The 27,993-nt window shown below is 49.6% G+C and overlaps 2 protein-coding genes and 1 pseudogene across 9 annotated transcripts in view; 2 read left to right on the forward strand and 1 right to left on the reverse strand.

Moving 5' to 3' along the window:
• Positions 1 to 5,246, forward strand: part of ORC1 (origin recognition complex subunit 1) — a 31,786-nt gene extending 26,540 nt beyond the window's left edge. For both annotated transcript variants that reach the window (XM_019019005.4, XM_019019012.4), the window contains exons 15-17: positions 2,462 to 2,631; positions 3,163 to 3,250; positions 4,691 to 5,246. In XM_019019005.4, the coding sequence (XP_018874550.2) occupies positions 2,462 to 2,631; positions 3,163 to 3,250; positions 4,691 to 4,885 (453 nt within the window). In that variant the 3' untranslated portion in view covers positions 4,886 to 5,246. The remainder of the gene's footprint in view (positions 1 to 2,461; positions 2,632 to 3,162; positions 3,251 to 4,690) is intronic.
• Positions 4,775 to 9,490, reverse strand: LOC129524200 (group XIIA secretory phospholipase A2-like; annotated as a pseudogene).
• A 2,129-nt stretch (positions 9,491 to 11,619) lies between these two features.
• On the forward strand, positions 11,620 to 27,988 carry CC2D1B (coiled-coil and C2 domain containing 1B). 7 transcript variants are annotated; one of them, XM_019018548.4, is made up of 25 exons: positions 11,620 to 11,997; positions 13,437 to 13,519; positions 15,321 to 15,465; positions 16,455 to 16,558; positions 16,939 to 17,097; positions 17,522 to 17,647; positions 17,838 to 17,997; positions 18,188 to 18,366; positions 18,537 to 18,612; positions 18,714 to 18,821; positions 18,914 to 19,044; positions 19,313 to 19,385; positions 19,606 to 19,736; positions 20,150 to 20,285; positions 20,368 to 20,540; positions 20,940 to 21,065; positions 21,631 to 21,689; positions 21,771 to 21,887; positions 22,233 to 22,306; positions 22,411 to 22,469; positions 22,628 to 22,679; positions 23,138 to 23,237; positions 23,379 to 23,469; positions 24,426 to 24,555; positions 24,829 to 25,549. In XM_019018548.4, the coding sequence occupies exons 2-24, from the start codon at positions 13,451 to 13,453 to the stop codon at positions 24,552 to 24,554; spliced, it is 2,577 nt and encodes an 858-aa protein (XP_018874093.1). In that variant the 5' UTR covers positions 11,620 to 11,997; positions 13,437 to 13,450; the 3' UTR covers position 24,555; positions 24,829 to 25,549. The 7 variants fall into 7 exon arrangements, with proteins under 7 accessions (XP_018874093.1, XP_018874108.1, XP_018874100.1 ...); XM_019018563.4 differs by having other exon boundaries at positions 11,622 to 11,997; positions 20,168 to 20,285; XM_019018555.4 differs by lacking the exon at positions 24,829 to 25,549 and adding an exon at positions 27,538 to 27,988 and having other exon boundaries at positions 11,852 to 11,997.
• The last annotated feature ends 5 nt before the right edge of the window (positions 27,989 to 27,993 follow it).

Genomic DNA, 27,993 nt, shown 5'->3' on the forward strand with positions numbered 1-27,993 from the left:
CAGAAGACATCCAATTTGGATGCTGCTTTTCCTCAAATCTCTTGCCCATAGTTTCAAAGCCCTCTCTATTTCTTTACATATAACGAAGCGAATCTGTTTTATATTCTATATGCTATAGTTATGATATCTGAAGTCTTTAGGGGTCTGATTCTGATAACCATTGATTCTGCTGGTTCCCATGCATATGTGGCTTGGTTTTCTTATTTTTTTGTCTTGATTTTTATTTTATTTTACTATATGCATGGGATTCAGCATGCTCCTTTATTTGAGAGTTAATTGGGGCCTGGGTTGAAGTTGAATTCATTTAGAATTTGTTTTTTTTTTTTTTTTTTTGCTTCTAGGGGCACTACCAACTGTTACCATTTTTAAAATAAGATTCTCCACTTGAGAATTGTAGGAAATACAACATAAATTTGGGCTCCAAATCCAAGCAAGGGCTTATGGTTGTAAAAACTCGGGAGTGTCTGGGTAGGGTGGCTCATGCCTATAATCCCAGCACTTTGGGAGGCCAAGGTGAGAGGATCACTTGAGCCCGGGAGTTTGAGACCAGCCTGGGAACATATTAAAACCCCGCCTCTACAAAAAATTTAAAAATTAGCCCAATGCGATGGCATGTGCCTGTAGTCCCAGCTACTTGGGAAGCTGAGGTGGGAGGATTGCTTGAGCCGAGGAGGTGGAGGCTGCAGTGAGTCATGATCATGCCACTGCACTCCAGCCTGGGTGACAGAGCAAGACCCTCTTTCAAACAAAAAAACCAACAAAAAGTCGACTGGGCGCAGTGGGTCACACCTGTAATCCCAGCACTTTGGGAGGGTGAAACCCCATCTCTACTAAAAATACAAAAAATTAGCCAGGTGTGGTGGCAGATGCCTTTAATCTCAGCTATTCGGGAGGCTGAGGCAGGAGAATCACTTGAACCCGGCAGGTGGAGATTGCAGTAAGCTGAGATCACACCACTGCACTCCAGCCTGGGCATCAAGAGTGGAACTCTGTCTCAAAAATAAATAAATAAATAAAACCCAAGTTTTTTTTGTGTGCCCACATCCACCTAGCACCAAGGTCAAGTAGGCCGTTTTCCCTGCCATCCGTTCTGCGTGATGGGTCTCACTCACCCTGTACTGAGGCTGAAGTGGAGGTCAAGTTTCAGGTGCCTGCAGGATGTCCTGTTAGGTTCCATGTTGGCTGGGCCTTAGCTTCTTCTTGTGTCTCCCTTGTCCCAGCAGCAGCCCGAAGGGATGCATAGGGTTGCCAAGTGTCACTGATACTCTTGGGGTCAGACTGGTTTAGGTGTTTCCTTACCCCCCAGAGTTCCCCTTTCACTTTGTCCTCAGGCCCTTGAGTCCCTGCTATTCACCACACAAAGTGCCTCTTCACCAGGCTGTACAGGTGGTAATGGGAGGGGAGGAGAACTGACGAAGCAGGAAGGGCTACAGGACACCCTTACCAGTTCAATACTGGGGATTAGAGGAAGGGAAAAATATAAGCCGATAGTCATGTTTGTGTCCTGGGTTACTTGGAAAGTGATTTTTTTTTTTTTTAGATGGACTCTAGACTGGAGTGCAGTGGCGTGATCCTGGCTCACTGCAACCTCCACCTCCCAGGTTCAAGTGACTCTCCTGCCTCAGCCTCCCCAGTAGTTGGGATTACAGGCATGTGCAGCCACCATGCCCGGCTGATTTTTGTATTTTTAGTAGAGATAGGGTTTCACCATGTTGGTCAGGCTGGTCTTAAACTTCTGACCTCAAGTGATCCACCTGCCTGGGCCTCCCAAAGTGCTAGGATTACAGGTGTGACCCACTGCACCCCTGACCCTGGCTAATTTTTGTGTTTTTATTAGAGATGGGGTTTCGCCATGTTGGCCAGGCTGGTCTCAAACTCCTGACCTCAGGTGATCCGCCTGCCTCGGCCTCCCAAAGTTCTGGGATTACAGGTGTGAGCCACTGCGTCCAGCCCCTTCCTACATTCTTGATTCTGGTCCTCTTAGCCATTGACCAAGCCGACCCCAAATTCACCACGTGCCGTAAGGGGTGCCTGGCTATGGCTTTATCTCCAGGTAGGCTCCACCTCAGCCTCTTGTGTTTGGCTGGCTGCTTCTGGGGGCACACGTCTCTCTCTATGCAAGGAGTGAGAACTCTGTTTGCAGATGCTTCAATAATGATCTTGAACTAAGCGTCTCTGATTTTAGACTTCATTTCCTGAATAGTAAAGCTGAGAATTTCTGTGTTGTCCACTGTGGAGTTAACTGTAAAACCAAGACAGAGGTTTGGACTAGAGGATTAGAGTCCCATGCACAATATAATAATTCATTTCTATTCTTCCTCCAGGTTCCCTGCCAGGGCTAAGTACTTAACTTTACGCTTATGTCCATTGCCAGCACTACCTTTTCTTTTTAGTTGAATACAGAATCTCTTGGTTCTTCTGGGCTAAGGTGGCCTTAGGAATAAAATATTCCCTCTTGTAGGTAGCAGCACTGTCTGGAGATGCACGACGGTGCCTGGACATCTGCAGGCGTGCCACAGAGATCTGTGAGTTCTCCCAGCAGAAGCCTGACTCCCCTGGCCTGGTCACCATAGCCCACTCAGTGGAAGCTGTGGATGAGATGTTTTCATCGTCATACATCACGGCTATCAAGTAAGATGCTCCACTTCCTGAGCCTTCCTGGAAGGCTGTAGAAACATGTTTCCCTTTCTAAGCTTTTACTCATTCAACCTGCGCTTACTAATAACACAGTTATGTTTCGTAGGGACATTATCTAGTCAGGGAAACAGAAATATAACCCTAGGATAATAGAATATTTGCCACTTATTGAGCTATATTATAGGTGTTTAGGGCATAAAAGTGCTATGATAGGAACAAAAAAAAAGGAAGCAGCTGCTTCTCTCACACTGATTGATGTGCTCAGCTCATGAAATGAGGGCACAGGTATTTATGAGTGACCAGTGTATTTCTGGATGTAGTTGCTATGTTTCCTCACTTCCACATTGACATTTTCTGTATCAGTTTGAGAGTTTGGGGGTCAGGGGGAACCTTGCCACATAATATAGGAGAAATTATTTCCCAGGTTTTCTCTTTTCTAAAGACACAGAAAAGTTTTCTTTGGCTTTCCTCTGGGCTGGGGTTACAGCCACTGACAAAAATTCACATCCCCTCGTTTCCTTTAAGAAATTCCTCTGTTCTGGAACAGAGCTTCCTGAGAGCCATCCTCGCAGAGTTCCGTCGATCAGGACTGGAGGAAGCCACGTTTCAACAGGTGATCTCCTCCTCTTTTCAAATCCTTCTAGATTTTGGACTTAAGCTTTTAAAATACGTGGAAATTTCCATGAATGTGTGACACTCTATTTTGTGCCACCTAGAGTATGTGAAAGAATACCAGACCGGCACCCATTTTAATGTGACATTTTATAGAGCTGCATGAGAAGAGACCTTTAGCGACTGGTTTCTGCATGTTAGATTGAAGGCCTGTGTGCCAGACTGTTCAAAGAATGAGGAACAAGACAAAGTTACTCCCTGATTACAGCTTATGTTGTAGTGGAGTCAAGGCTTTCAGAATGAGGCCATATTTGAGAACAAATCACGGATCAATCCAATCCCTGCATGGGCATAGTTCAATTAGATCAAGTGAGAGGGATCAGTAGGGCGTGTGCTTTGTTAGTTTACTTAAGACTGGTATCTCTAGGTAATTGGCTGCCTTGGAAGGTGAATTGTTAAAGGTGTTTACGAGTGTGTACCTGAGAGTGTGTATGTTTGTGTATGTATGTTTTAGACATCTTTATTTAACTAAAATAAGTCAGGAAAACATTTTCCTTTCAGCTACTTATTTATTGGGTTGGTTGTAAATTCTTGTTTAAAATTTTAGCCACTGGTCATGTTTTGCCCATTACTGTTCTCCTCCTAGAGTCTGAGATAGCTCTTCTGCAGAGAGTGACTTTCATTTTAGTTTGTAAACATTTCCTGAACATCTGCAGTGTGCCATTAACTGTGATGAATCCTTGAACCCCAAGCTGATTTGGTTAATATCCCTGTTCCTGACAAACTCCCAGTCTTGGGGCTGGGACGGGGATAGACTCATAGATATTTAGAATGGAAAATGACCAGAAATGCTCCAGATTTAGCTGACCCAGTAGAGAACGTTAGGGTAGGAATCTATGTTTCCAGCTATCCTCCTGCCTCCCTTTATTTCTTTATTCAGTTTTCTCTCTAGGCCTTTGTGCTTTTCCAAGGGTCATGCCTTGGCATTTGCTCACTGTACCTGATAAGGAAAGTGGCCTTGTAGCAAAATTTGACTTGAATTTTGACAGTCTCAATTATGAAACTCTCAGCCCCTGGAGACAAGACTATTTGTATCACCAGTGAGAGTTACTAGTCATTTTATATCCATTAACTCACAAGGGATGTACAGTGTATTTTATAGATAAAATTGAAGCTCAAAAGAGTGCAATAACTTGGCCAGGTTTACATATTTAGGTAAATGGTAGCACCAGGATTCGGGCCTGCTGTTTTCTGATTCCAAGGCTAGCATTCCATTCTGCCTCTGCATTTTGTGTACCACTGGGGCACCAACTGATGCCTTCTGGAGTGTTTGATATCCTGGGGGCCATGTGTCTGATTTTCCCAAATGAAGAAAGAAAGGAACAGAAAAAGCCCCAGGATTGTATTTCCTCTTAACCTTTGCCTTGCTATCTGTGTCTAGATATATAGTCAACATGTGGCACTGTGCAGAATGGAGGGACTGCCGTACCCCACCATGTCAGAGACCATGGCCGTGTGTTCTCACCTGGGCTCCTGTCGCCTCCTGCTTGTGGAGCCCAGCAGGAACGATCTGCTCCTTCGGGTGCGGCTCAACGTCAGCCAGGATGATGTGCTGTATGCGCTGAAAGACGAGTAAAGGGGCCTCACAAGTTAAAAGACTGTGGTCTTGCTGGGTTTTGTTTTTTGAGACAGGGTCTTGCTCTGTCGCCCAGGCTGGAGTGCAGTGGCACGATCATGGCTCACTGCAGCCTTGACTTCTCAGGCTTAGGTGACCCCCCAACCTCAGCCTCCCAGGTGGCTGAAACTACAGGCACATGCCACCACGCCCAGCTGATTTTTTGTATTTTTTGTAGAGACAGGGCTTCACCATGTTGCCAAGCTAGTCTACAAAGCATCTGATTTTGGAAGTACATGGAATTGTTGTAACAAAGTATGTTGAATGGAAATGGCTCTCATGTATTTTGGAATTTTCCATTAAATAATTTGCTTTTTCCTGAGTGTTTGTGAAGTTATTACATTATAATCATTACAAACATCTGATTATGAAACCAAACTGTCCTTCCTACAATAGTCCTTCCATGTGACTTTTATTTCTGTTACTAGGCCTGCCATTTATTTAATGCTAACATATATAAAATATAAGTACACGATTTACTTGTATCTATATGAAATAGTTCTGGGAGAGTATGCAAAAAACTGGTTACACTGATTACCTCTGGAAAGAATCAGATGGCCAGGGTTAGGGGTTAGAGGAGGCCTTTTCACTCTATGTCATTATCTGTCTTAAGTTTCAAATAATATAAATAAAATTTAGGCCAGGGGCGGTGGCTCATGCCTGTAATCCCAGCACTTTGGGAGGCCGAGGCGGGTGGATCAGGAGATCGAGACCATCCTGGCTAACACGGTGAAACCCCGTCTCTACTAAAAATACAAAAAAATTAGCCAGTTGTGGTGGCGGGCGCCTGTAGTCCAGCTACTTGGGAGGCTAAGGCAGGAGAGTGGCATGAACCCGGGAGGCGGAGATTGCAGTGAGCTGAGATCGCGCCACTGCACTCCAGCCTGAGCGACAGAGTGAAACTCCGCCTCAAAAATAAATAAATAAATAAATAAAATATAGTTTATAAAAAAGGAACTACTGGAAATAATATAAATCATAAGTAATCTCTAGCCACAAATAGCTAGAAAGTGTAATTTTTACAAAGGTACCATTTACCATAAAAACAAAACAAACCTTTAAATACAAAAGATTTATATGTCACAGAAAATATAAGGTACTTAGAAATAAATTGATTTAAATATTTATTTATTTTTTCCCTCTGTCACCAAGGCTGGAATGCAGTAATGGATCATAGCTCACTCCAGCCTTAACCTCCTGGGTTCAAGTAATCCTGCCTCAGCCTCCTAAGTAGCTGGGATTCCAGGTGTGGGCCACCATGTCCGTCTCCTAGGAATAAGTCTAATAAAGAGATGCAAGTAATCTCTAGATAGAAATCAATTCCAATCAAAATCTTGGCAAGGTTTCTTGTATGACTTTGCAGTTAATTCTAATATTTATATGGAAACCAACAACAGGCAATGAACATCTAAAACCTCATGAAGTACTGAGGCTGGGCGTGAGTGGCTCATGCCGGTAATCCCAACACTTTGGGAGGCCAAGGCGGGCGGATCACCTGAGGTCAGGAGTTCGAGACCAGCCTGATCAATATGGTGAAATCTCGTTTCTACTAAAAATGCAAAAATTGGGCATGGTGGTATCACCTGTAGTCCCAGCTACTTGGGAGTCAGGAGAATTGCTTGAACCCACCCAGGAGGCAGAGGTTGCAGTGAGGTGAGATCACACCATTGCACTCCAGCCTGGGTGACAGAGCAAGACTCCGTCTGAAAAAAATAAATAAAACCTAGTATGAGGTACTGAAAAAAAACAGCCCCACCCGTGTACTAGTCCTGTCAGAAATGCTTGTCCTAAATTTATTGATGAGAAAATTATCAGACAAATCTAAATTTAGGGAGAAATACTCTGCAAAGCAGCTGTTCAACTCATTGAAAATACTAATATCACAAGAAAAAAAACATAAAACATGGAGGAACTATTCTACACCAAAGGAGAATAGAGACATGAGAGCTAAATGCACTATATAAACCTTGACTGGGTCCTGGATTTAGGAAATATAAACAATTATAAACATTATTAACTATGTATTAGCAGTATTTTGTAAGTGTTAAATTCCCTGAGCGTGATAAATTTGTGATTATGTAGGAGAATGCTGTTCTTAGGAGATTCATAATGAAATATTTATAAGTGATGTATTATGTCTGCAACTCATTCTCAAATCATTTAGCAAAAATATGTATTTCTATATTCACATATATATTTATAATTACATATAATGGATTGAGGATCAATATCAATATTTTCAAAACTTCTGCAATGAAAAAGAAAAAATGAGCCAGGCACAGTGGTTCATACCTGTAATCCCAGCATTTTGGGAGGCCAAGGCAGGTAGATCACCTGAGGTCAGGAATTGGAGACCAGCTCGGCCAACATGGTGAAGCCCCATCTCCACTAAAAATACAAAAATTAGCCAGGGGTGATGGTGTGCACCTGTAATCTCAGCTACAGGGGTGCTGGGGCAAAAGAATTGCTTGAACCCAGGAGGCAGAGGTTGCAGTGAGCCGAGATTGTGCCACTGCATTCCAGCCTGGGCAACAGAGCAAGACTGTCTCAGAAAAAAAAAAGAAGGAAAAAGAAAAAAATGGGTAAATAACAAATAAGTCATCCAAAGAAGAAGAAACACGAATGACCAAGAAAATGGAAACAGTAAAAGAGGTATGCAAACCAAAACCATTTCACATCTATTAGAAAACCTTTCTATGGTTACACAGAACAACTGGAACCCCAATACCCTGCTGATGGAGGTGGAATGACTTTTGAAGATTATTTGGTGAATCTTAGCCTAGGAAATGCAAGAAATTGTATGAGCGAGTGTATTAGTCTGTCCTCGCGCTATGAAGAAATACCTGAGACTGCATAATTTATAAAGAAAAGAGGTTTAATTGACTCACAGTTCCACACGGCTGGGGAGCCCTCAGGAAACTTAAAATCATGGTGAAAGGCACCTCTTCACAGGGCAGCAGGAGAGAGAATGAGTGCCAGCAGGGGAAATGCCAGATGCTTATAAAACCATCAGATCTCGTGAGAACTCACTCCTATCACAAGAACAGCATGAAGGAAAGAAACCATGATTCAATTACCTCCCACAAGGTGCCTCCCAGGACACATGGGGATTATGGGATTACTATTCAAGATGAGATTTGGGTGGGAACACAGAGCCAAACCATATCAGCCAGTGTGATGGTTAATACAGCATGCAGACAGCCTATTGTGGGACTATATATATATATATATATATACACACACACACATATATATATACACAGACACACACACATATATATACACACACACACACATATATATATATATCCTATTAGTTCTGTTCCTCTAGAGAAACCTGACTAATGCAGCCAGCAATTCCATTCCTAAGTATATGCTCTAGAGAAATTCACATACGTACACCAAGAGTCATATACAAAAAGTTCATAGCACTCTGTAATGGTAAGCCATTGGGAAAGTGACTTATTTTCATGCTATGGAATCATAACAGAAATGAAAATCAGCTAATTAGATACAGTATACATGTCAATTTGAGTGAAGCTTACAAACAGGGTTGAGTAGAAAAAGGCTGAAGAATTACACTGTATGTAACCAATGATATAATTTTTAAAAGCTTGCAAAAAAAAATACTATGTATTGCTTAAGGATACCTACACAGAAATAGAAATGCTCAGGAATAATAAACACTAAATTTAGGATAATGGGTACATCTTTGGGAAAGGGAGGTGTTGCAATGTGGGAGATGTACAGGTAGCTCCAACTATGTTTGTTTTTCTTTTTTCACAAAAATCAGATAGTTTTATGTTGTAAAAACATTAGTTATTTGTCAAAGGTTATGTTCTTCCGTCTTCATCTGTCACCAGCTGTCAGCATCTCCTTTAAAGATCGGTTTTTTCTTCATAATGACACCTGCATGCGGCTCGTTGGCTGTCCAGATATGGTTTACAACCTAAATGTGTAACACTGTCAAACAAGAGCTCCACTGTTGTTTCACATGCCTGAACATGCTAAGTTAGTCCTAGTGTTTTCTGTACTTCTCGGCAGATCTTGGAGAGGCAATACTGGAATTCCTCATCACAGTCATTCTTGCTTTTGCCACAGTTCTCATAGCACCTGTCGTGTTGGTTGCAACACTTTGTCAGGGAAGGGATACCAACGTTAAGATGAACGCCAAACAGTGGAGAGCCACATCCATTCGGTGGGAAGGGTTTATAACCATAACGTGGGAAAGGCTTAGATCCGTCACTGCATTTATACTGGCAGAGACCGTCCTCGCCTCCCAGGAGGTCCAAGGCGGCGTTCAGGTACCTGTCTATCTTATGAACGCCGTTCCGGATGGTCTTCAGGGTGGCCATCCGGTCGGTGGTCTGGGCCTGCTCCAGGCACCTGATAACAGCGGCCATGAGGAGGAGCAGGAGGGTGAGCGCGGGGCGCGGGAGCAGGGCCAACCGCTCAGCGCCGGGCTCTACGGGTCCCCGAGCCGCGGCGGGGCGCACGTCCCCAAAGAGCCCCCGGGAAGCGCTAGGCAGCGGCGCGGGCCCCGGGCTTGGCAGCCGCCAGCTCCATAACCATGCCTCCTTCCCGGCTGGCAGGCAGGGCCTCGCTGGCTTTACGTGAACCGCCTCGGGGAGGCAGCGCGGTCGCGGGGACGCGCCCGCTCACCTGTTGTTTTTTTTTTTCCTTAAACTGGTAATAGATGTCCATGTAGTTAATTCACACACACAACAAGGAACTATTGAGTGCCTACTATGTACCATGCACTGCTGTAGACACGAGACACTTGGAGAAACAATAAAAAAATTTCTCCTTCTGGAGCTTGCATTCTAGTAAATGTTAAATATTGTGTATCTTTGTTTATATCTTAAATGTTTCATTATAAAAATTTTTAAATAATTTTAAAAGGAATGAGAAATATGGATGTGAAACCTCAATTTTAAAATGGTAATGGGCAGGGCATGGTGGCTCATGCCTGTAATCCCAGCACTTTGGGAGGCTGATGTGGGTTGATCCCCTGAGCTCAGGAGTTTGAGATCAGCCTGGGCACATAGCAAAAACATGTCTCTACAAAAAAAAAAAAAAAAAAAATGCTGGGCATGGTGGCACGTGCCTGTGGTCCCAGCTACTCAAGAAGCTGAGGTGAAAGGATTGCTTGAGCCTGGGAGGTGCAGGTTGCAGTGAGTGGAGATCGCACCACTGCACTCTAGCCTGGGTGACAGAGTGAGATCCTGTCTCAAAAAAAAAAAAAAAAAAAAGGTAAGCAAGCAGGAGATGGAAAAGCCCTTTGTCCAAGTAAACTGGGAGATCTTTGAAATCGCTAACTAGAAAACATAATTTAAAAGTTCAAGGCATAGGCAGGAGAGGAGATGGCAATGTTTTAGACAGAAGAAACTAATCCAGCAGTTTAACTTTAAAATACATTTTAAAACTTTTTTTCCTTTCTCTTGGGTTTCAAGATATAACCTTGAAGCAAACTGCAAAAGCCTTTTCCCTTAGCCGTAAAATAGACCCCATATCCCTCCCTTCCTCACTGTATATACTCCCTTCACATTTATCTTACTGTATGCTAGTATTTAATTATCTGCCTTCTGAGAAGTTCCAAGGGCTAATCTTGAGACAGACAAACCAAGCCTGGAGACACGGCTGCAAAATTCCAAAGATTACTTCAAGGTGGCTAGTCAACAGCGGGGCCATTGTGGAGATGAGACCAGCCCACGCTCCAGGTAGGCTGGGACCCAAGATAGCCACCAGAACAAGACACACAGACGTTGTACTCTGTACAATTCTTGCATGCTTCCCATGTCAAATTTTCCTTTTAAGCCCTTTTCTTTCCCCCCAAAATCGAAGTGGTTACTTTAGATGGGAATCTGGCCACTTCCCCATTACTCCGCTCTCGGTTTTTTTGTTTGTTTTAGTTTGAGACAGGGTCTCACCTTGTCACCCGGGTTGGAGTGCAGTTGACAGCTCATTGCAGCTTGGACCTCCGGGGCCACAGCGATTCTCCTGCCTCGGCCTCTCAGTAGGTAGGACTACAGGCACGCACCACCACACCCGGCTAATATTTGTAATTTTTTGTAGAGACAGGGTTTCGCCATGTTGCCCAGGCTGGTCTCGGACTCCTGAGCTCAATCTCTTGTTAACTGGACTCTGCAAGCCGCAGGGAGAAACGTGCTTTCCTTAGAAAACTAGACTAGAGCATATTTACTGATGCTAAAGAGGTTGGTTTTGTATTTCCCTGGGCAAATAATTCTCTCTGAGCCTCCGTTTCTTCTAGAGATGATGTCCATCTTGCAAGATTGAGAACTGGTATAAGCTCCATTATGAAAAGTGACTGACACAAGCTTGGCAGAAAACGGGTATACTCCGTTTCTCTCCTTAGTGCCCTCCATGCCATTTGATTGCACAGCAGGGTAGGCGAGTGAGAACTTAGTGTTAGACTCTCTAAAGTATTTAAGATGTGCAGCGAGCTCTGCCTGTCTGAAGTTTTCAACGGACCGGAAAAGGATACTTTCAGTTGCTGAATTATTAAGAAACATATGGTGGGCCCCATTTCCATTTCCCCAGGCTTAAGCGACATGGACAAGCAGGCGAGCCCCGCCCCTGTCTCTCTTCCAGGGCGGAGCTTGGGTAGGCCCCACCCTCTTGCTCGGTGGGGCGGGGCGAGGGCTGGAGGCGGGGTAGGTCCAGCCAGCGAGCGAGCGCCCAGCGCCTCGGGCTGAGTGAGGTAGGAGGTTCGGTGGAGAGGCTGCAAGTGGGGGAGGGCTGGGCGCAGCGACCTCATTTGAGCCGGCCGGTGGACGCCCCGGCGGAACCGCCCAGAGTTCCTGTCCTGCGCTACCTGCCCGAACGCGCCTGCGCGCTGCGAACCCCGCCCTGGTGTCACCTGTTGGAGCCCCCCGCCCGCGTAGCCATGCACATGCGCACTGCCGGCCGCCGGCCAGTGGGGTCACGTGTTGCCCGCGAGCCACCTCCCCTGCCGGCGCTTCCTGTAGCTACCGCTGCGGCCCAGGGCCCGCGGGAGCCCAGGGCGGTGCCGGGTGAGACAAGGCCGGGGTTTGGCTCGGATTCACCGCGAGGTATGCCGCGTCCCCGCCCCTCGGCGTGGGGAGTTCTGGGGACCGCGGGGGTAGATGGAGGCGGCGCGGGCGGGGCAGGGCGGCGCGTCCCGCAGCGCGGGAGTGGGGGGTCCCGTGTCGCCTCCCCCTACGGACTCCGTTGCCCACCTTCCGTGAGGCCTGGCTCTGTCATCGGGGCCGCAGCCTTGGAGTGTCTGACCGGCCTCGCTTTCACCTGAGCCGGGGTCACTCCCGAAATCTGACACTCAGAGTCTCCCGGAGCGCCCGCCAGCTCCTCCGCCCGCTCCCCGCCGCCTCCGCGCCCGTCAGCTGGTCTCCCCGCCAGCGCTGTGGCGAGATGCGCCGGCTTCCTGCCTTTTCCCCCTACCTCCTGTGCACCTCCCCTTTGGTGCCAGAATGGGGTTTCTGAAACACCGATACGATCCCGCCACTTCTTTCCCAGCGCCCTCAGGATAATGCCCAAACGCTTTTCGGCTTAGAGGTTTTCATGTTCTGCCGCTTGCTCACATTTCCACCTCGGCTTGTGCATTCAGGCCTCACCGCTTATGCCCCAGTCTTACCAGGCCTCAGGTTCCATTGTACAGGCCAAGTTGCTCCCCACTTCAGAGCCGTCAAGTGTTCCCTCGTCTTGGAATCCTATTCCCCTCTTTCCCCCAACTTCTTTGCGTGACTCAGCCCAGGCGTCACCGCCTCGAAGGAGGAGCCTTTTCTCCCAGTGCTGAAGAAGGGGTCACCGCAGGGCACCCATGGCCCCTGGGGCAACCCCGTGTAGTCCACCTCCACCCTGTAAATGGTCATTGAAGGCTGATACCGTCTTAGATTCATTTCTGCGCTCCCAGTGCCCAGCGCAATGTCTGACACAGGAGGTCCTGTGAATAACTGTGAGATCTTTATGGGAATCAGAATGCTGAGCCAGCTTTCTCCAGAGCTCAGCTGTGAGATGGAACTTTGATGAAGTGTCCTTGGATGATGAAAATGTTCTGTGTGTGTGCTGTCTGGTCATAGCCCCTCAACACATATGGCTGTTAAGCACTTGGAATGTGTCTGTTGTGGCTGATGGACTGGATTTTTAGTTTTATTTCATTTTAATTCATTGAAATTTAAAATTAAATAGCCAGCTGTGGCTTCCATAAGCACAGCTTTAGAGCCTTTCTGAATGCTACCCAGCCTTCCACCCATCCTGAACCTAGAGTACTTCCCTGAATGTGCTTTTTAAATTTGAGTCCATTCAGAACATTCCCCAGTAAACCCATTAACAGGTGATCCCCATCCCTCCCATGGCCTGTGCTGCTTCAGTGCTTTAATTAAAGGTAACCCATACTTTGGTGTTCAGCATTGCCTTCTTTGGGAGTTTACTATCCACACCTTACCACGGGTAGCACTGTTGGGGGCGTGGCTTATGGGCTACTCCAGCCTGAATCTCTGTAACTCTTCCATAGGTATCTAGGCTGCCATGATGCCAGGGCCAAGACCTCGGAAGGGCCCTCAGGCCAGAGGCCAAGGGGTGGCCGCTGCCAAGCAGGTATGGAACTTAGCCTCCTAGGCTACTGGGTCGGTTTGGGGATGGGGGTCCCTAGACAACTTAGGCAAACTGGATCACATGTAGTTCCCCCATTAGTTCAGAGACTTGGAGCAGTGCCTCCTGGAGGTGGCAGAGCCCTTAGACACCCTCCTACTAGTCTCTTCCACATACAAGTGGGGAGAGGGTTCAGGAATCACCAAAGTTTAGGATGTTCTGATGGGACCTCAGTGCTTTCAAAGGTTCCTTAGATAGGGTCACAACTTTGCTTGTTAGCCAGGGATGCCAGGGCATGAGGGCTGTAGTCAGTGGGAGGACTTCACTGCCTAGGGACAGATGGCTGTGCCCCAAGTGGAAGAACAGGGGGGTCTCCTCTCCAATTTTCTTCCTTTATTTCTTCTGGGCCTACGTCTTGAGACTTCTTAGTCCATTTTTACTGTCTTTAAAAAGGCAGGTAAGAAAGGAGGTGGGGTAAAGGGCATAGACTCAAGTCGCAAAGAGCTTGTTTTAAATTCTGATTGTCTCACAAGACTGTCTCAGTTTCATCTGAACATTGGGATAAAAACAGAATGTAAGCTGGGTGCCGTGGCTCACGCCTGTAATCCCAGCACTTTGGGAGGCCGAGGTGGGTGGATCACCTGAGGTCAGGAGTTTGAGACCAGCCTGGCCAACATAGTGAAACCCTATCTCTACTAAAAATACAAAAATTAGCTGGGCATGGTGGCATGTGCCTGTATTCCCAGCTACTTGGGAGGCTGAGTCAGGAGAATTTGCTTAGACCCGGGAGGCAGAGGTTGCAGTGAGCCAAGATAGCGCCACTGCACTCTAGCCTGGGCGACAGAGCCAGACTCTGTCTCAGACAAAAAAAAAAAAAAAGGATGTACCTCTACCTAGAGTAGTCATATTCATGGAAACAGAAGAATGGTGCTTACCAGAGGCTGGAAGCAGGGGAGGAAGGGGGGTTAATGTTTAATGGGTAGAAAGTTTGTTTCACAACATGAAAACAGTTCTGTGGATGGATGATGGCGATGGTAGCAGGATATTGTGAATGTCCTTATGCCATTGAACTCACCCTTAACAGTGGTTAAGATGGTAAATTTCATGTTGTATGTGTTTTACCAGAGTTTTAAAAAATAGGACCTTCTTTTTTTTTTTTTTTGAGACGGAGTCTCGCTCTGTTGCCCAGGCTGGAGTGCAGTGGCGCCATCTTGGCTCACTGCAAGCTCCATCTTCCGGGTTCACGCCATTCTCCTGCCTCAGCCTCCCGAGTAGCTGGGACTACAGGCGCCCACCACCGCGCCCGGCTAATTTTTTGCATTTTTTAGTAGAGACGGGGTTTCACCGTGTTAGCCAGGATGGTCTCCATCTCCTGACCTCGTGATCCACCCGCCTCGGCCTCCCAAAGTGCTGGGATTACAGGCGTGAGCCACCGCGCCTGGCCAAAAAATAGGACCTTCTTCTCAGAATTGTGAGAATTAACTGAGGTAGTTAAGATAATCACATAGAACGCTAAGAACAGTGCATGGCAGCTATTGCTGTTAGTCGTAATAATGGTAGTGTGTTTTAAATTCTGACTCAGAAGACTGTCTCAGTTTCAGTGTGGTCTTACTGGGTTTTTTGTTTAGTCCCTAGGAAGGTAAGTGTCTCAAGGAGTAATGTTGCAGGCCTCAGTTTCTTTCTGCACATTGGGCCTCACAGACTGAAGGAGCCACTGATTGGGACTTGGAGAGCCCCAAGTCTGGCTCTGGAGCTGGACTCTACCCTGCTTGTTGTGTGGTTCCTAAGAGTCCTGCTCTGCTCTCAGATGGGGCTCTTTATGGAGTTTGGCCCTGAGGACATGCTGCTGGGCATGGATGAGGCTGAAGATGATGAGGACCTGGAGGCTGAGCTGCTGGCTCTCACAGGGGAAGCACAAACCACAGGCAAGAAGCCAGCACCCAAGGGGCAGGGTGAGTTTGGACACAGGGCTGGTCTTGGTGCTGGGACAAGATGGGCACACAGGCTGGTGGTAGAGGGGTTCCCTTGCAGCTGGACGGAGCCAGCCAGATCCCCTGGTCCTTCCAATACCCATCTGCAGCACTCCCACCAAGAGGCGGCCTTGCCCTGCTTCCCCACCTTGTGTCATGGCCTGGGCTGGCCCCTCCCCATTGTGGACAAATGTGTTTCTCAGACTGACTCAGGTCCCCATCCTTAGCCCTAGCCACGGTATTGGTGTAGGGTAGGGGCCCAGTTAGCACAGACTGAACTGGATACATAGGAAGTACATAGAAATTGTGTCCAGTGAGTTAAGTGGAATCTCCCTCCACAGCCCAGATGAGAACAGAGACTTTAGGCCTGGGAGGATCAGGAGGTCTAAATCGTCCTCTCTTTTCACCAGGAACCCTCAGAGAATCCCCCCACTCATCCCCCACCATCCTGTGTGTCTCTGAGTTGAGGATAATGGGAGGACCTAGGAAGGGGCTTACTGCTCCTGCCTTGGGGTGGCACAAGCCTAGGTTTCAATCCTAGCTCTGCCACTTACTAGGATTGCAGTGATAGGAAAATTAATGTTGGAAGTTTCTCAGTTTATTCAGTATATGAAAAGGGGATATTATCCATCTTGCAGATTTGTTTTGAAGCTCAATTGGACTTTGAAAATCTTTACAGATGTGAAAGGTGTTGTTGGAGGTTGGAGAGAGTGGATGGCCATGTCTATGTCAGGCTACTGTAGGCGGAGGTGCAGAGAAAGGAGCAGCTTGTTGCTTGGTGGGGGGCCAAGGAAGGTTTCCCTGTTGAGGGTCTTTTGAACTGGGTCTTAAAGGAAGAGCAGTTTTCCAGGTGGGACTCTGCCGTGGGAGGGAATGGGGATTTCTGCCTGGGTGGATCTACCAAGCCCCTCCTTTACTCATCCCCAACCTTATCTGAGTTGTGCTGACTTGTTGTGACCTTCTTCCCCCAGCCCCCCTGCCCATGGCCCACATCGAGAAGTTGGCGGCAGACTGTATGCGGGATGTGGAGGAGGAGGAGGAGGAGGAAGGGCTGGAGGAAGATGCAGAGCTGCTGGTGTGTCTGCCAGGCTGGTATCCCAGGGCTCTGAGGCAAGCTTGGGCCTGGTGGAGGAGAGGGCAGTGGAGAGGAGGCTGGGGGTGCCCCTGTATTCTCTGACTCTGAGTGAGTGCTTGCCCCTCCTGGCTGTACAGTGGGTGGCGTGTCTCTTTGACTTCTGGTCTAAGCTCTGCAGTTGGGGATTCTCAGATTTGGAGTAATTACTATTTTCAAGGCTATCCTCGGTCAGATTAAAGAAATGTTTTGGTGAAGGGGACTCAGGCACAGTGACTGACGTTAGGGAATATTGCTGAGAGAGAGGGTCCTTTACTCTCAGGTCCTGTTGTGGGTATGGTCTTGAGGCCCCCAAGCTCCTGGGCTGTGTTTTGTCTCCCTAGACGGAGCTGCAGGAGGTCTTAGGTGTGGACGAGGAGACTGAGCCCCTGGATGGTGATGAGGTAGCTGACCCAGGCAGCTCTGAGGAGGAGAACGGCCTAGAAGACACTGAACCTCCAGTGCAGACAGCCGTCCTGACAGCTTCAGCCCCAGCAGCTCAGGTGGGTTCTGGAGGAGGGCCCCTGTGCCTCTGATGCTCCTGTGCGCCCAGACATAACACGTGTGTGGCCTGGCCTGCACAGCAAGGCTGCAGTCACCCTTTCCAGGACCCTCCTCCAGCAGCCGCCCCAAGCAGAAACTGAGCACAAGAAACTCCTCCGTGGCCGCCAGCCTCAAAGGCCTCTCTGTTCTCCTAGACTACCCCCCGGGAGCCATTTCCTGGCTTCCACCAAGTGGGGCTCTGTATTTGCCTCTGCCATGGCCTCTGGCCTCTCCAGTGAGCCTTTGCTTCCTGCCTTAAGGCTTTTAGGCTCTTCTTTCTCCTGGAGTCCCAGAGCTCCATCTTCTAGGGCAGCTTCTGCAGAGGGAGAATGGTAGGCCTAGCAGGCCCTGGAGTGGCCAGGCCCTTAGCTGAATTGTTCATAGGCCGGAGCATCTCAGGGGCTACACGCTTTGCTGGAGGAACGGATTCACAACTACCAAGAGGCTGCGGCCAGTGCCAAGGAGGCAGGCGAAGCAGCCAAAGCCAGGCGCTGTGAGCGCGGCCTGAAGGTGAGTCGGGCTAGGCTGGGAGCAGGGCAGGGGAGGGGGCTGCATGAAAGGCGGCTGGTGGAGATCGCACCAGTGGAGGGGAGGTCACCCCACCAGACTTTGGGGGTTGGGGGGCCACCCCTGGCCTGTCTTGGAGCAGGGTCTGGGCTGAGATGGCTGGCTGGGTTTCTGGACCAGTTCTCTCCCTCAGACCTTGGAGTTGCAGCTAGCCTCTGTGAGGAGAGGCAGAAAGATCAATGAGGATGAGATCCCACCTCCAGTGGCCTTAGGAAAGCGGCCCCTGGCCCCCCAGGAACCAGCCAACAGGAGCCCTGAGATAGACCCTCCAGCTCCCCCTGCCTTGGAGTCAGGTATCTGCAGATGCCCAAATCCTGTTCTAGTTCCTGGGGTCATAGCCCACAGCGTGTGTCCCCAGCCTGCCACCACTGTTCATTACCATTGGTCACATCCTCCCCAAGACATCCTCAAGCCAGTGAAGTCCGTGGGCACCTTCTTCTGTGACCCTCATGTGCTCTCTGGGGACTGTTTGTTTCCTTATAGACAACCCCTCCCAACCTGAGACCAGCCTCCCTGGCATTTCTGCCCAGCCCGTTTCAGACTTAGACCCAGACCCGCGGGCCCTGCTGTCATCCCGACAGAGAGAGTACAAAGTGGCTGCCCTCAGTGCCAAGCGGGCTGGAGAGCTAGACCGTGCCCGAGAGCTCATGAGGATTGGGAAGGTATGGCATCTGGCTCAGGGCACCCACCCTCATTTTATAGATAGGGGAAACAGGCTCAGAAAGGGAGCTAGACTGAGATTGAGTGAGATTGGCCTGAGTGGGGGTTGTTTCAGCCCAGGCTCTTGGGGTCCCCTGTCTTTCACCCACACCTGCTTTTCCAACTTCTGCAGAGATTTGGTGCTGTCCTGGAGGCCCTGGAGAAGGGGCAGCCTGTGGATCTGAGTGCCATGCCCCCGGCACCTGAGGGTCAGTATGTATCTGCTCAGGCTGCGGTGGGGTTGGGGAGGAGTAGCAGGCCTGGGGCTAGCCAGGCCCTCCCACCTACATCTCTACTCTGGGTCCCCCAGATCTGAAGCCCCAGCAGGCTTCTCAGGCCCCCACAGCACCCTCAGTCATTCCCCCAGCTGTGGAGCGAGTGCAGCCAGTGATGGCCCCTGACGTCCCAGCAACCCCAGGTAGGGCAGGATGGTGGGACTGTGGCGTGGGGACCTGCAGGCATTGGGGGGCAGGCTGAGCTGATGCCCACTTCTTCCTTCTTTCCTTCAAGTGGCCCCTACAGAGTCACAGACAGTGCTGGATGCCCTGCAGCAGAGGCTGAGCAAGTACCGCGAGGCGGGCATCCAGGCCCGGAGTGGTGGGGACGAGCGCAAGGCTCGGATGCATGAGCGCATTGCCAAGGTGGGCCCGCGGCTGTGCAGCCCCTGCCTGTGCTGGCCTCTTCCCTGGCTGGGTGCTCTGTCTCCCTGGTCCTCCGGCTAGTCCTTGTCTTTTCTGAACCATCATCTGTTTGTCTCTCTGGGGCTCTTGCTGCCTTAGGGATCTTTTTTTCTCCCAGGGCTGCTGTCTTCCCACCAGTCTCCCTCTCCTTGCCCCGCTGTGTGTCATGTTGGGCAGGGGGCCTGTGGGCTGCTGCCGACCACAGGCCCCTCCCTTCCTTCCCTTGCAGCAATATCAAGATGCTATTCGAGCACACCGAGCAGGACGGAAAGTCAACTTTGCTGAGTTGCCTGTTCCTCCAGGTAAGTGGGGCATGGCCTAGGGGCTCTGTGAGGAGGTGGTCCCTGGGCAAGAAGGGAATGGGGGACAGCCAGTGATTCCCACTTCTTATGCGTCTGCCTCCCCTCTGTGGAGCCATCCATCCCAGCCATGCCCCAGCAGAGCCATGCCCCAGACAGGGCCCCGGGTAGCTTTGTGCTTCTCTGAGGCTGCTCCCTGCCCCTCCCATGCTGTCTCCCACAGGATTTCCCCCCATCCCTGGCCTGGAGTCCACTATGGGTGTTGAGGAGGACGCAGTGGCAGCGACATTGGCAGCTGCAGAGAAACTGGCCTCCGCAGAGGATACAGCCCTGGCTGATAAAGACGAGGACGAGGTTTGGTTGAGGGCTCAACTCCAGGGCTGGTGGGGAGAATAGCAGGTGAGGGGTAAACCCAGACCCTGTTGTCCATACTAACAAGCCCAATAAGGTACATGTTCTTTCCTCCACTGTACAGAGAAAAAACTTGCCCAAGGACACCCAGCTAGGAAATAGCAGAACTAGGATTCAAACCAAGGTCTTTCTGAACCCAGAGCCCCGGCTCCATCCCCATTACCCTGCAGTCTCTCTCCTGTTGGGGAGGTTAGATGTGAGAGCTTCTGAGGCTGCTTCTAGCTCTCAGATCTTTTAGGACCCAGGAAGAGAAGCCACCCATCTCAGGTCACACAGCGATGTAGTACAGTGTTAGGAAGACAGCCAAGTCTGGGAGCCGCCATGACTATGCTGGGGAACACATCCCCTCCTAACAGCCTCCTGGGCACCTGCAGGGTGAGCCCCCAGCACAGGCCCCAGTGGCCAAGAAACCTGCACGGCCCACAGTCCCTTCATCCCAGCGCCTGCCTGAGCCCAGGGCCTCAAGTTCTAAGGAGTCACCGAGTCCATCTGGTGAGTTGGGGACAAGCAGGGTGAAGAACTGAGGGCCTAGAGAGGGCAGGTGTGGCCCTAACCAGTGGCCTTCTCCCTTCAGTGCGGGAGCAGCTGGTACTGCTGGAGGCACGGAAACTGCAGTATCAGCGGGCAGCCCTGCAGGCCAAGCGCAGCCAGGACCTGGAGCAGGCCAAAGCCTATCTGCGGGTAGCCAAATGTCTTGAGGCTCAGATCATCCAGGCCCGATCTGGCAGACCTATTGATCTGTCCAAGGTGAGTCCCACCTGGTTAACCACCAGGACTTCTCAGGCGGAGAAGGTGGCTGGCAGGCTTGACAGGCTGTGAACGAGGGTAGCTTCTGGGATGAGGTAGGGTTTGGACAGAGCATGATGACAGCTGGGAAAGAGCCTTTTGCTCATACTCCTCTACCTCACAGCCGCAAAGGAAACCAGGAGAAGGGAAGGTGGGCTGCCTGTGGTCAGAGATGACAAGGTTGGGCCAGGCCATGGGAGGCAAGAGTGTTATCTTGGGATAGAATGGGAGGCGATGAGTTGTCATCACTGGACTTTAGTAGAAGCTGCAGAATTACTTAGTTTGGGTTCCTGCCTTTGCTGGACTTGGTAGAGGAGTAATCTGACTCTTGGGGCCCGAGGGGCCTTGTGACCTGGGTAGGTGCCTTCGCCCTTGACGGATGAGGAGGGTGACTTCATCCTCATCCACCATGAGGACCTGCGACTCTCCCAGAAGGCAGAGGAGGTGTATGCCCAGCTGCAAAAAATGCTTCTGGAGCAACAAGAGGTCAGCAGGCCCCTCGTCTGTCCCTCCCCTCTGTGCCCACAGCCTCCCCATGGAGGAAGACCTGGAGCTCAGACCACACAACCCTGGACTCAAATTCTCAGCTCTTCCACTTACTCACTGTGTGACTTGGGCAAGGCACTTCCTTCTCTGAACTACATTTTCCTCATCTATGAGATGGGGTGATAATACCCCTCTTTCAGGGTGGTACAGAGTTCAAACAACAGAGAAGAGGGAAAGAACATTGTGATGTGCGTGTATGTTTATGTATTTATCTATCTGAACTGCCACCTGTTCTGGAAAGGCTGTCTTCTGAGGGGATGTTTGAGTTAGGTTTTGATGGAAGGAGTTGCTAATTTGGGAATGGCTCTCCTCAGAAGAGAAAATGACAAAAGTGTAGGCAGAGAAACGTGGTGGGACTTGGGAGTAGTGCCCTTGGGGCTTTGTTGTGGGAGGAGAGAGGTGAGGCTACAGAGGAAAGTTGAAGCTTTGAGAAGTCTAGGCTTGAATGCCAACCAAAGCAGGTCCTGCTCTGGGCTCGGGAGTCACTCTGGGCCTCTATTTTCAGAAGTGCCTGCTGTTCTCCAAGCAGTTCATGCACCAGGGCAACGTGGCTGAGACCACCCGGTAAGTGCAAGGGCTGGGGCTGGGCTCATGGGGTGGGGAGCAGAAAATCCACCATCATGCTGACATACTCATCCCTGTCAGATTTGAGAAGCTTGCTCAGGACCGCAAGAAACAGCTGGAGATCCTGCAGCTGGCCCAGGCTCAGGGCCTCGACCCTCCCACCCACCACTTTGAGTTGAAGACATTCCAGACTGTGAGGTACCAAGGCCCAGGGAAACAGGGGCTCCAGGCAGGGAGGGGCAGGAGGCTGGGAGCCCAGGCCAGAGACTTCTACCCCTTTAGTGAGGCTTCCCAAGCCTGGCCCTGCTGTGGGCACTGGGGCTGCTGAGGAGGACAGGGTGCATGCTAGTGGAGAGCGCACAGCTGTCTGGGTGCTGTGGAAAGAGCTCTGGACCAGAAGTCAGAGATCAAGGTCTGCATACCAGCTCTGCCTTCCCTCCCTCCTGTCACCACCCAGCTGGGCAGACAGGCCCTGGACGAAGGGACCTTGTTCCACTACTGTCCTTCACTTTTGAGCATTTTCTCCTTCCCTCTTGGCTCTAGGATCTTCTCAGAACTCAACAGCACAGAAATGCATCTGATCATTGTCCGGGGAATGAACCTCCCAGCCCCTCCAGGTAACCCTAGGGCCGCCCCTACTCCAGGAGGCTCTTGCCCGGACACTCCAAGTGCTAGGCTCCTGGCCACTCCCTCTGACTTGACTCCCTTTTCTCCTTCCCAGGGGTGACTCCCGATGACCTGGATGCTTTTGTGCGGTTTGAGTTTCACTACCCTAACTCGGTGAGGTTCAGGTAGAAGTAGGATCCTCTGAAACCCGCCTTGCATTCCAGGACCCTGTGCTCACTTTCTTCCCATCTCTGGGAGGCGTGGCTGCAGTGCCTGCCCTGTGTGCCTCTTTGTTTATACGCTGTCCTGACTTCTCCCTCCTCACTGCTTAGGACCAGGCTCAAAAAAGCAAAACAGCTGTGGTGAAGAACACAAACTCTCCAGGTGAGGGCCACACGTGGGCCTCTTTCTCCTCCCTCAGAGTGTGTGGGCAGCACTGGTGTTTCCAGAGTGGGTTCCCATCTATGCCCTTACTTGATCCACCCCACTTGGGAGATAAAGGTGCTGTTAACATGCTTCTTCTGTAGTTGGAGAAACGCGCAGAGAGGTACAGGGACTTGCCTGGGGCCTCATGGCAAGGAAGTGGTAGAAATGGGATATGAACACAGGAATTCTGTATCCCAATTCCAAGTCTTTCCTACTTTGTTATAATCTATGTCTAAAAAGAGTACAAAAACTCACTTCCAAGGCCAGGACCTTGATGCTCTACCACCCTTTGGAGGCAGTACCCCAAAATGCAGGTGGAGAGATTGGGGGAAGGCAGCCAGCCCTGGGCCTCCATTTCCACTTCCTCAGAAAATCCCAAGAGCCAAGCCCCTCCTTGCTTTCTCCCCCTTTGCCAGAATTTGATCAACTCTTCAAACTAAACATCAACCGAAACCACCGGGGCTTCAAGAGGGTGATCCAGAGCAAAGGCATCAAGTTTGAGATCTTCCACAAAGGGTGAGGCTCCTATCGGTCACGCTGCCACACGGGCCGGAAGGAGGGAAGAGCGTTTGTCACTGCTGCCCCTGCATGGGCTCAGCCAGCACATTCCTGCCTTCCCTGCCCAGTCCAATCCTCTGCTGCCTCTTGACTCCCCAGGTCCTTCTTCAGAAGCGACAAGCTGGTTGGCACAGCACACCTGAAACTGGAGCGGCTGGAGAATGAGTGTGAGATCAGAGAAATTGTGGAGGTAGGGGCTGGGGTGTGGGCAAGCCAAAGGGGTTGGTACGACAGGAGCCAATATGCACTGAACGCCACACCTTGTTGTAGGTTTTCGTGCTCATTACTTAATTTGAAATTCTCCGCAAGTGTGCTTAGAGTAGGTGGAATCCTCATTTCACAGATGGAGAGGTTCAGAAGGTCTGAGAAATCTCATAGAGGGACCCAGGAGAAGGCAGCCTCCTTGCTTCCATGAACTCAATGGATTCCACAGGCAAGGACTATACGACCTTGCCTCTGACAAATGAGGAAACTCAGGTCCGAGAGGAAAGGGGGTTCTGTAAGCTCATATGGTGTGTCCTTGGCAGAGCTATGACCAGCTCCTTACTGATAACCTATGTAGGCTGGGGCTCTTCCCACTGCAGCACACCTGGCCCTACTGCCTGCCTGGGGAAGTTGTTCTTATGCGGGCCCTGGTCTCTATTGGAGCCACTGAGGGTGATTGGACTTCTTGGGCCTATTGTACTGCTTTGTGCCCTAACTGCCTCATCTTCTGCCCGGAAGAGGGAGTAGCGTGGTGAATGGGAAGGAACCCTGGGTTTGGGGTTCCAGTGCTGACTCTGCCACATAGAGTCATCTGCTTCACTCTCTTGGCCATCTGTGAAGTGAGGGTTTGGGTCAGTGGAAGGCTGCTTCTTCAAGCCAATGTTTCTTCCAGAAGTTGCCGTGGGGATTGAGGAGAAAATGAACAGAGCTCTAGGATGCTTGTCTAGATTTATTTATTACTTTTTTAATAAGACTCACCTAAAACCACCACCACCTCCTCCTCCAAATACTGGGCGGGTAGGGTTGTCATGAATGGAGATTCCTGTGTTCATGCCACAGGACATCTTAGCTCCTCTCACTTCTTTCCTGGGAATGCAGGGACCTGCCTGCTCCCCATCTCTGTCCCCTTAGTTACCATTTCCCTCTCTGTGGTCCTCACAGGTCCTGGATGGAAGGAAGCCCACCGGGGGGAAGCTGGAGGTGAAGGTGAGGCTGCGGGAGCCTCTGAGTGGCCAGGATGTGCAGATGGTCACTGAGAACTGGCTGGTTCTGGAGCCCAGGGGCTTGTGAGGTGGGCAGCTCTCTGGGCCTTCAGAACCTTTGCCCCCTCCTTTTACTCAACTAACAACTCATATCTGGAGAGAAAACCTAGGAGTTTCTCATCTATGAGAAAGACCTACCATGTTGGGTAGTGCTTATGGGCTGAGTTTCTGATGTTCCTCAGTAGAACTGGGAAGAAAAGGTAACCTTCCAAGGTTTAACTATCTTCAGGAAACCCTTTCTAAAATCTTTGTGTTTTCACTGCAGTTTAGACTGACTTCTTGTGCTTTGCACCCCTGTGTAGCCGATGGCCAGCACCAGGAGAGGAGTCAGGCCGCGACTGTGCAGGAGTTGACTTTCCCAGCTTTGCTGGCTTCAGAAGCCTTTGTACATAAGAGATGCTGCTACCCAAGCACCAAAGACCTGTTAAGCATGTGCACTACTGACCACGACCCTGGTCTTTCCTGTTGTTGGCCCCTCTGGGGCTCTACAGAAACAAGCTGGGTTCCAGGAGCCCATCTCCCCGCTGTCTCCCCCTGCCCCCCAGTCTGGAAGAGGGCAAGGACACTTCCGTTCCTCTGTACCATGGAGTCCTGCAGCCCCTTAACCCCTGCGTGGCAACTGTGTACAGCTTACCCCTGCCTCCAGTTGCACCACTTCTAGATGTGCCTTTAAAAGATGTAACTATGGGATGGGAGAACTTGAGGGTGATCGGGAACCTCCCCTGCTGAGGGTGGTGTCAGGGTTCCGTGACTCCAGTGGCCTGGACTCCAGTGTCTGGACTCCAGTGGCCTGTCCCAGACAACTCCGTCACCCCAGCTCTGCCTGTGCCTTTATCCCTGACAGCTGCTGCACTAGCCTTCCTGCTTCCCTAAGGACTTAGTGGAGGGGGGAAGTTGTTTTTGGTACTACTTGGTGGGAAGTAAGGGGAAGGTTGGATCTTGGGTTTAGTCCACCCACCCAAGAGAAAAGACTGTTAACTGGAAGAAAAAATATATATATAAAATTTTATGTAGACACGTTTATTTAGGAAACTAAGTCTAACTCATTGTAGGGATTTTATACTCAACTACACAGAGTATCCATCAAAGTCCTAAAGTCCTGCTCCCTGTCACTTTTTAAAAGCCAGGGTAGCAGTAACATGACAAATGGCTGCTGTGGTAACATGGCTGCATGACAAATGCTCTTGAGAGAGGACAGGCAAAGCCTTTCCTCTTCAGCTGGTTATGTGGGGAACTTCCTTAGTTTTTTCCACAAGAAATTCTCCTTTGGCTTTGTTTTTCTGAATGGATGGAGACTATGAAGGGGTTTGTAGTTGTAAGAGATTTAATATTCAAAACTGAAATATTCTGCATTTCTTAGAAATACCCCATCTTCCCCCACCCCCTTTTTGAATTATTAATTCAAGATCAACAAAGCATTCCTCAAGATCACTTTTAAAAAAGGTTAGAAGTGAAGCAAATACATTCAGCTTACTGATCACTATAGTATTGCATAAGCACAGCTCAAGAACTGAGCTTTGTATGTGTCCTTTTGGGGGATAACAGGGCTGGACCATGCTTCCCTGCCCTTAAACGCAGAGCTTTTAGTGGGTCACAGAGTGGGAACTACACACAAGTGACTTTTTTCCCCATGAGCCCTCTGGCCAATTTTATTTTATTTTTTATTTTTGGGACAGAGTAGCTCTCTGCCAGCCAGGCTGGAGTGCAGTGGCATGATCTCAGCTCGCTGCAACCCCCACCTCCCAGGTTCAAGCGATTCTCCTGTGTCAGTCTCCTGAGTAGCTGGGATTACAGGCACCCACCACTATGCCTGGCTAATTTTTGCATTTTTAGTAGAGTCGGTGTTTCACCATGTTGGTCAGGCTGGTCTCGAACTCCTGACCTTGTGATCCACCCACCTCAGCCTCCCAAAGTGCTGGGATTACAGGTGTGAGCCACCGCACCCGGCTGGCCAATCTTATCAGAAGTGAGCTACCAAAACTTCCACAGATGTGAGATTTAACACTTAATTGCAGTCATGTGTATGCAACACAGCAATAATCTAGAATGAAAAGGAGGGTGATTAGCCTTCATAAGATGACCTATAGAGCAAAGAAAGGTGACTGGAAGGGTTCCTAACCCAACCTACTCCCCTTAGGGTGTGTATCCAACCCAGTGCTTCCTAAGAGGGTTAGGGACCACTGTGGTTATCCTCTTAAAGTTCCAGCCAGCTCTAGGAGTTTCTAAATTCAGGCCTCTGTTGGAAATGGCCTATTTCGATAGATAGCTTTCTATGGCTCTAAAGGTTTCTCCTTTGCAACCCATTCAATTTCAGTCTGCTGCTTTGCTCTTTCAAAACAGAACCTCCAGGCCAAGACAAAGCCTCCCACCAGACTTGGAGATTGAAGTTCTTAAAAGGCCTTTGTTGTAGCCAAAGGCATGCATGCGTCACTGGTAGTAGGAGGAGCCTGTCCCAGCCTCATCTTGTCCTGAGATTTATCCACATACAGGAAACAGGCGGGACACAGTGGCTCACGCCTGTAATCCCACCACTTTGGAAAGCTGAGGCAGGTGGATCACCTGAGGTCAGGAATTCAAGACCAGCCTGGCCAACATGGTGAAACCCCGCCTCCACTAAAAACAAAAACAATTAGCTGGGCATGGTGGCCGGCACCTGTAATCCCAGCTACTAGGGAGGCTGAGACACACGAATCACTTGAGCCCAGGAAGCAGAGGTTGCAGTGAGCCTCGATTGTACCACTGCACTCCAGCCTGGGCGACAGAGCAAGACTCTGTCTCAAAATAAACACAAATACAGTATCCAAATATTGGAGATTAGTGACTCACCTGCAGTTGGGAGCCAGCTACAACCCAAATCATTTTAAAATTTTCAATTCTTTGATCTCATGCAATGCACACTTTCTTCTGAATTAGCGAACTGAATAAACTACAGACATTTTTTAGAATCAAGAAGTCTTGCTTACAATTAAAGGGCAAACTCCTGTGACTCTAACATTTTTCCTTTCTCATAGCACCATTCTGAAATTTGCATTGTTGCTTCCGGATTTTGAAGCCTTGTTTTCCAAGTATTTGTGGGCAGCTCCTAAAAGACTTTGTCCCTTAAGGGCAGCTGCTTTCAGGATGAAACCATGCGACTGAGACTGGCAGATCCTGGGAGCTTGCACCTGGGTCAACTCCACAGATGGATTCGTTTCTTCTCTGCCTCAGCTGCCCAGGCTCTAAAATGGCATCATTTCTCCCTACTTCTTAGCCCTTCTGACTACATACAATCCCTGAATTCCCATTGCCATGATTATTATTTTTGCATTATAAAAATAGAAACCGGCCAGGCACGGTGGCTCATGCCTGTAATCCCAGCACTTTGGGAGGCCAAGGTGGGCAGATCACCTGAGGTCAGGAGTTCGAGACCAACTTGACCGATGTGAAACCCCATCTCTAGTAAAAATACAAAATTAGCTGTGCGTGGT

The sequence above is a fragment of the Gorilla gorilla genome, chromosome 1 (genome assembly GCF_029281585.2).
Source record: "Gorilla gorilla gorilla isolate KB3781 chromosome 1, NHGRI_mGorGor1-v2.1_pri, whole genome shotgun sequence".
Classification (NCBI taxonomy): domain Eukaryota; kingdom Metazoa; phylum Chordata; class Mammalia; order Primates; family Hominidae; genus Gorilla; species Gorilla gorilla.

Bases quoted from the DNA above. Each gene is read 5' to 3' on its own strand.
- CC2D1B (XM_019018548.4), top strand. From the start codon at position 13,451: ATGATGCCAGGGCCAAGACCTCGGAAGGGCCCTCAGGCCAGAGGCCAA. The intron at 19,045-19,312 runs GTGGGCCCGCGG...CTTCCCTTGCAG, and splicing joins TGCATGAGCGCATTGCCAAG to CAATATCAAGATGCTATTCG. The intron at 23,238-23,378 runs GTGAGGCTCCTA...TTGACTCCCCAG, and splicing joins TTTGAGATCTTCCACAAAGG to GTCCTTCTTCAGAAGCGACA.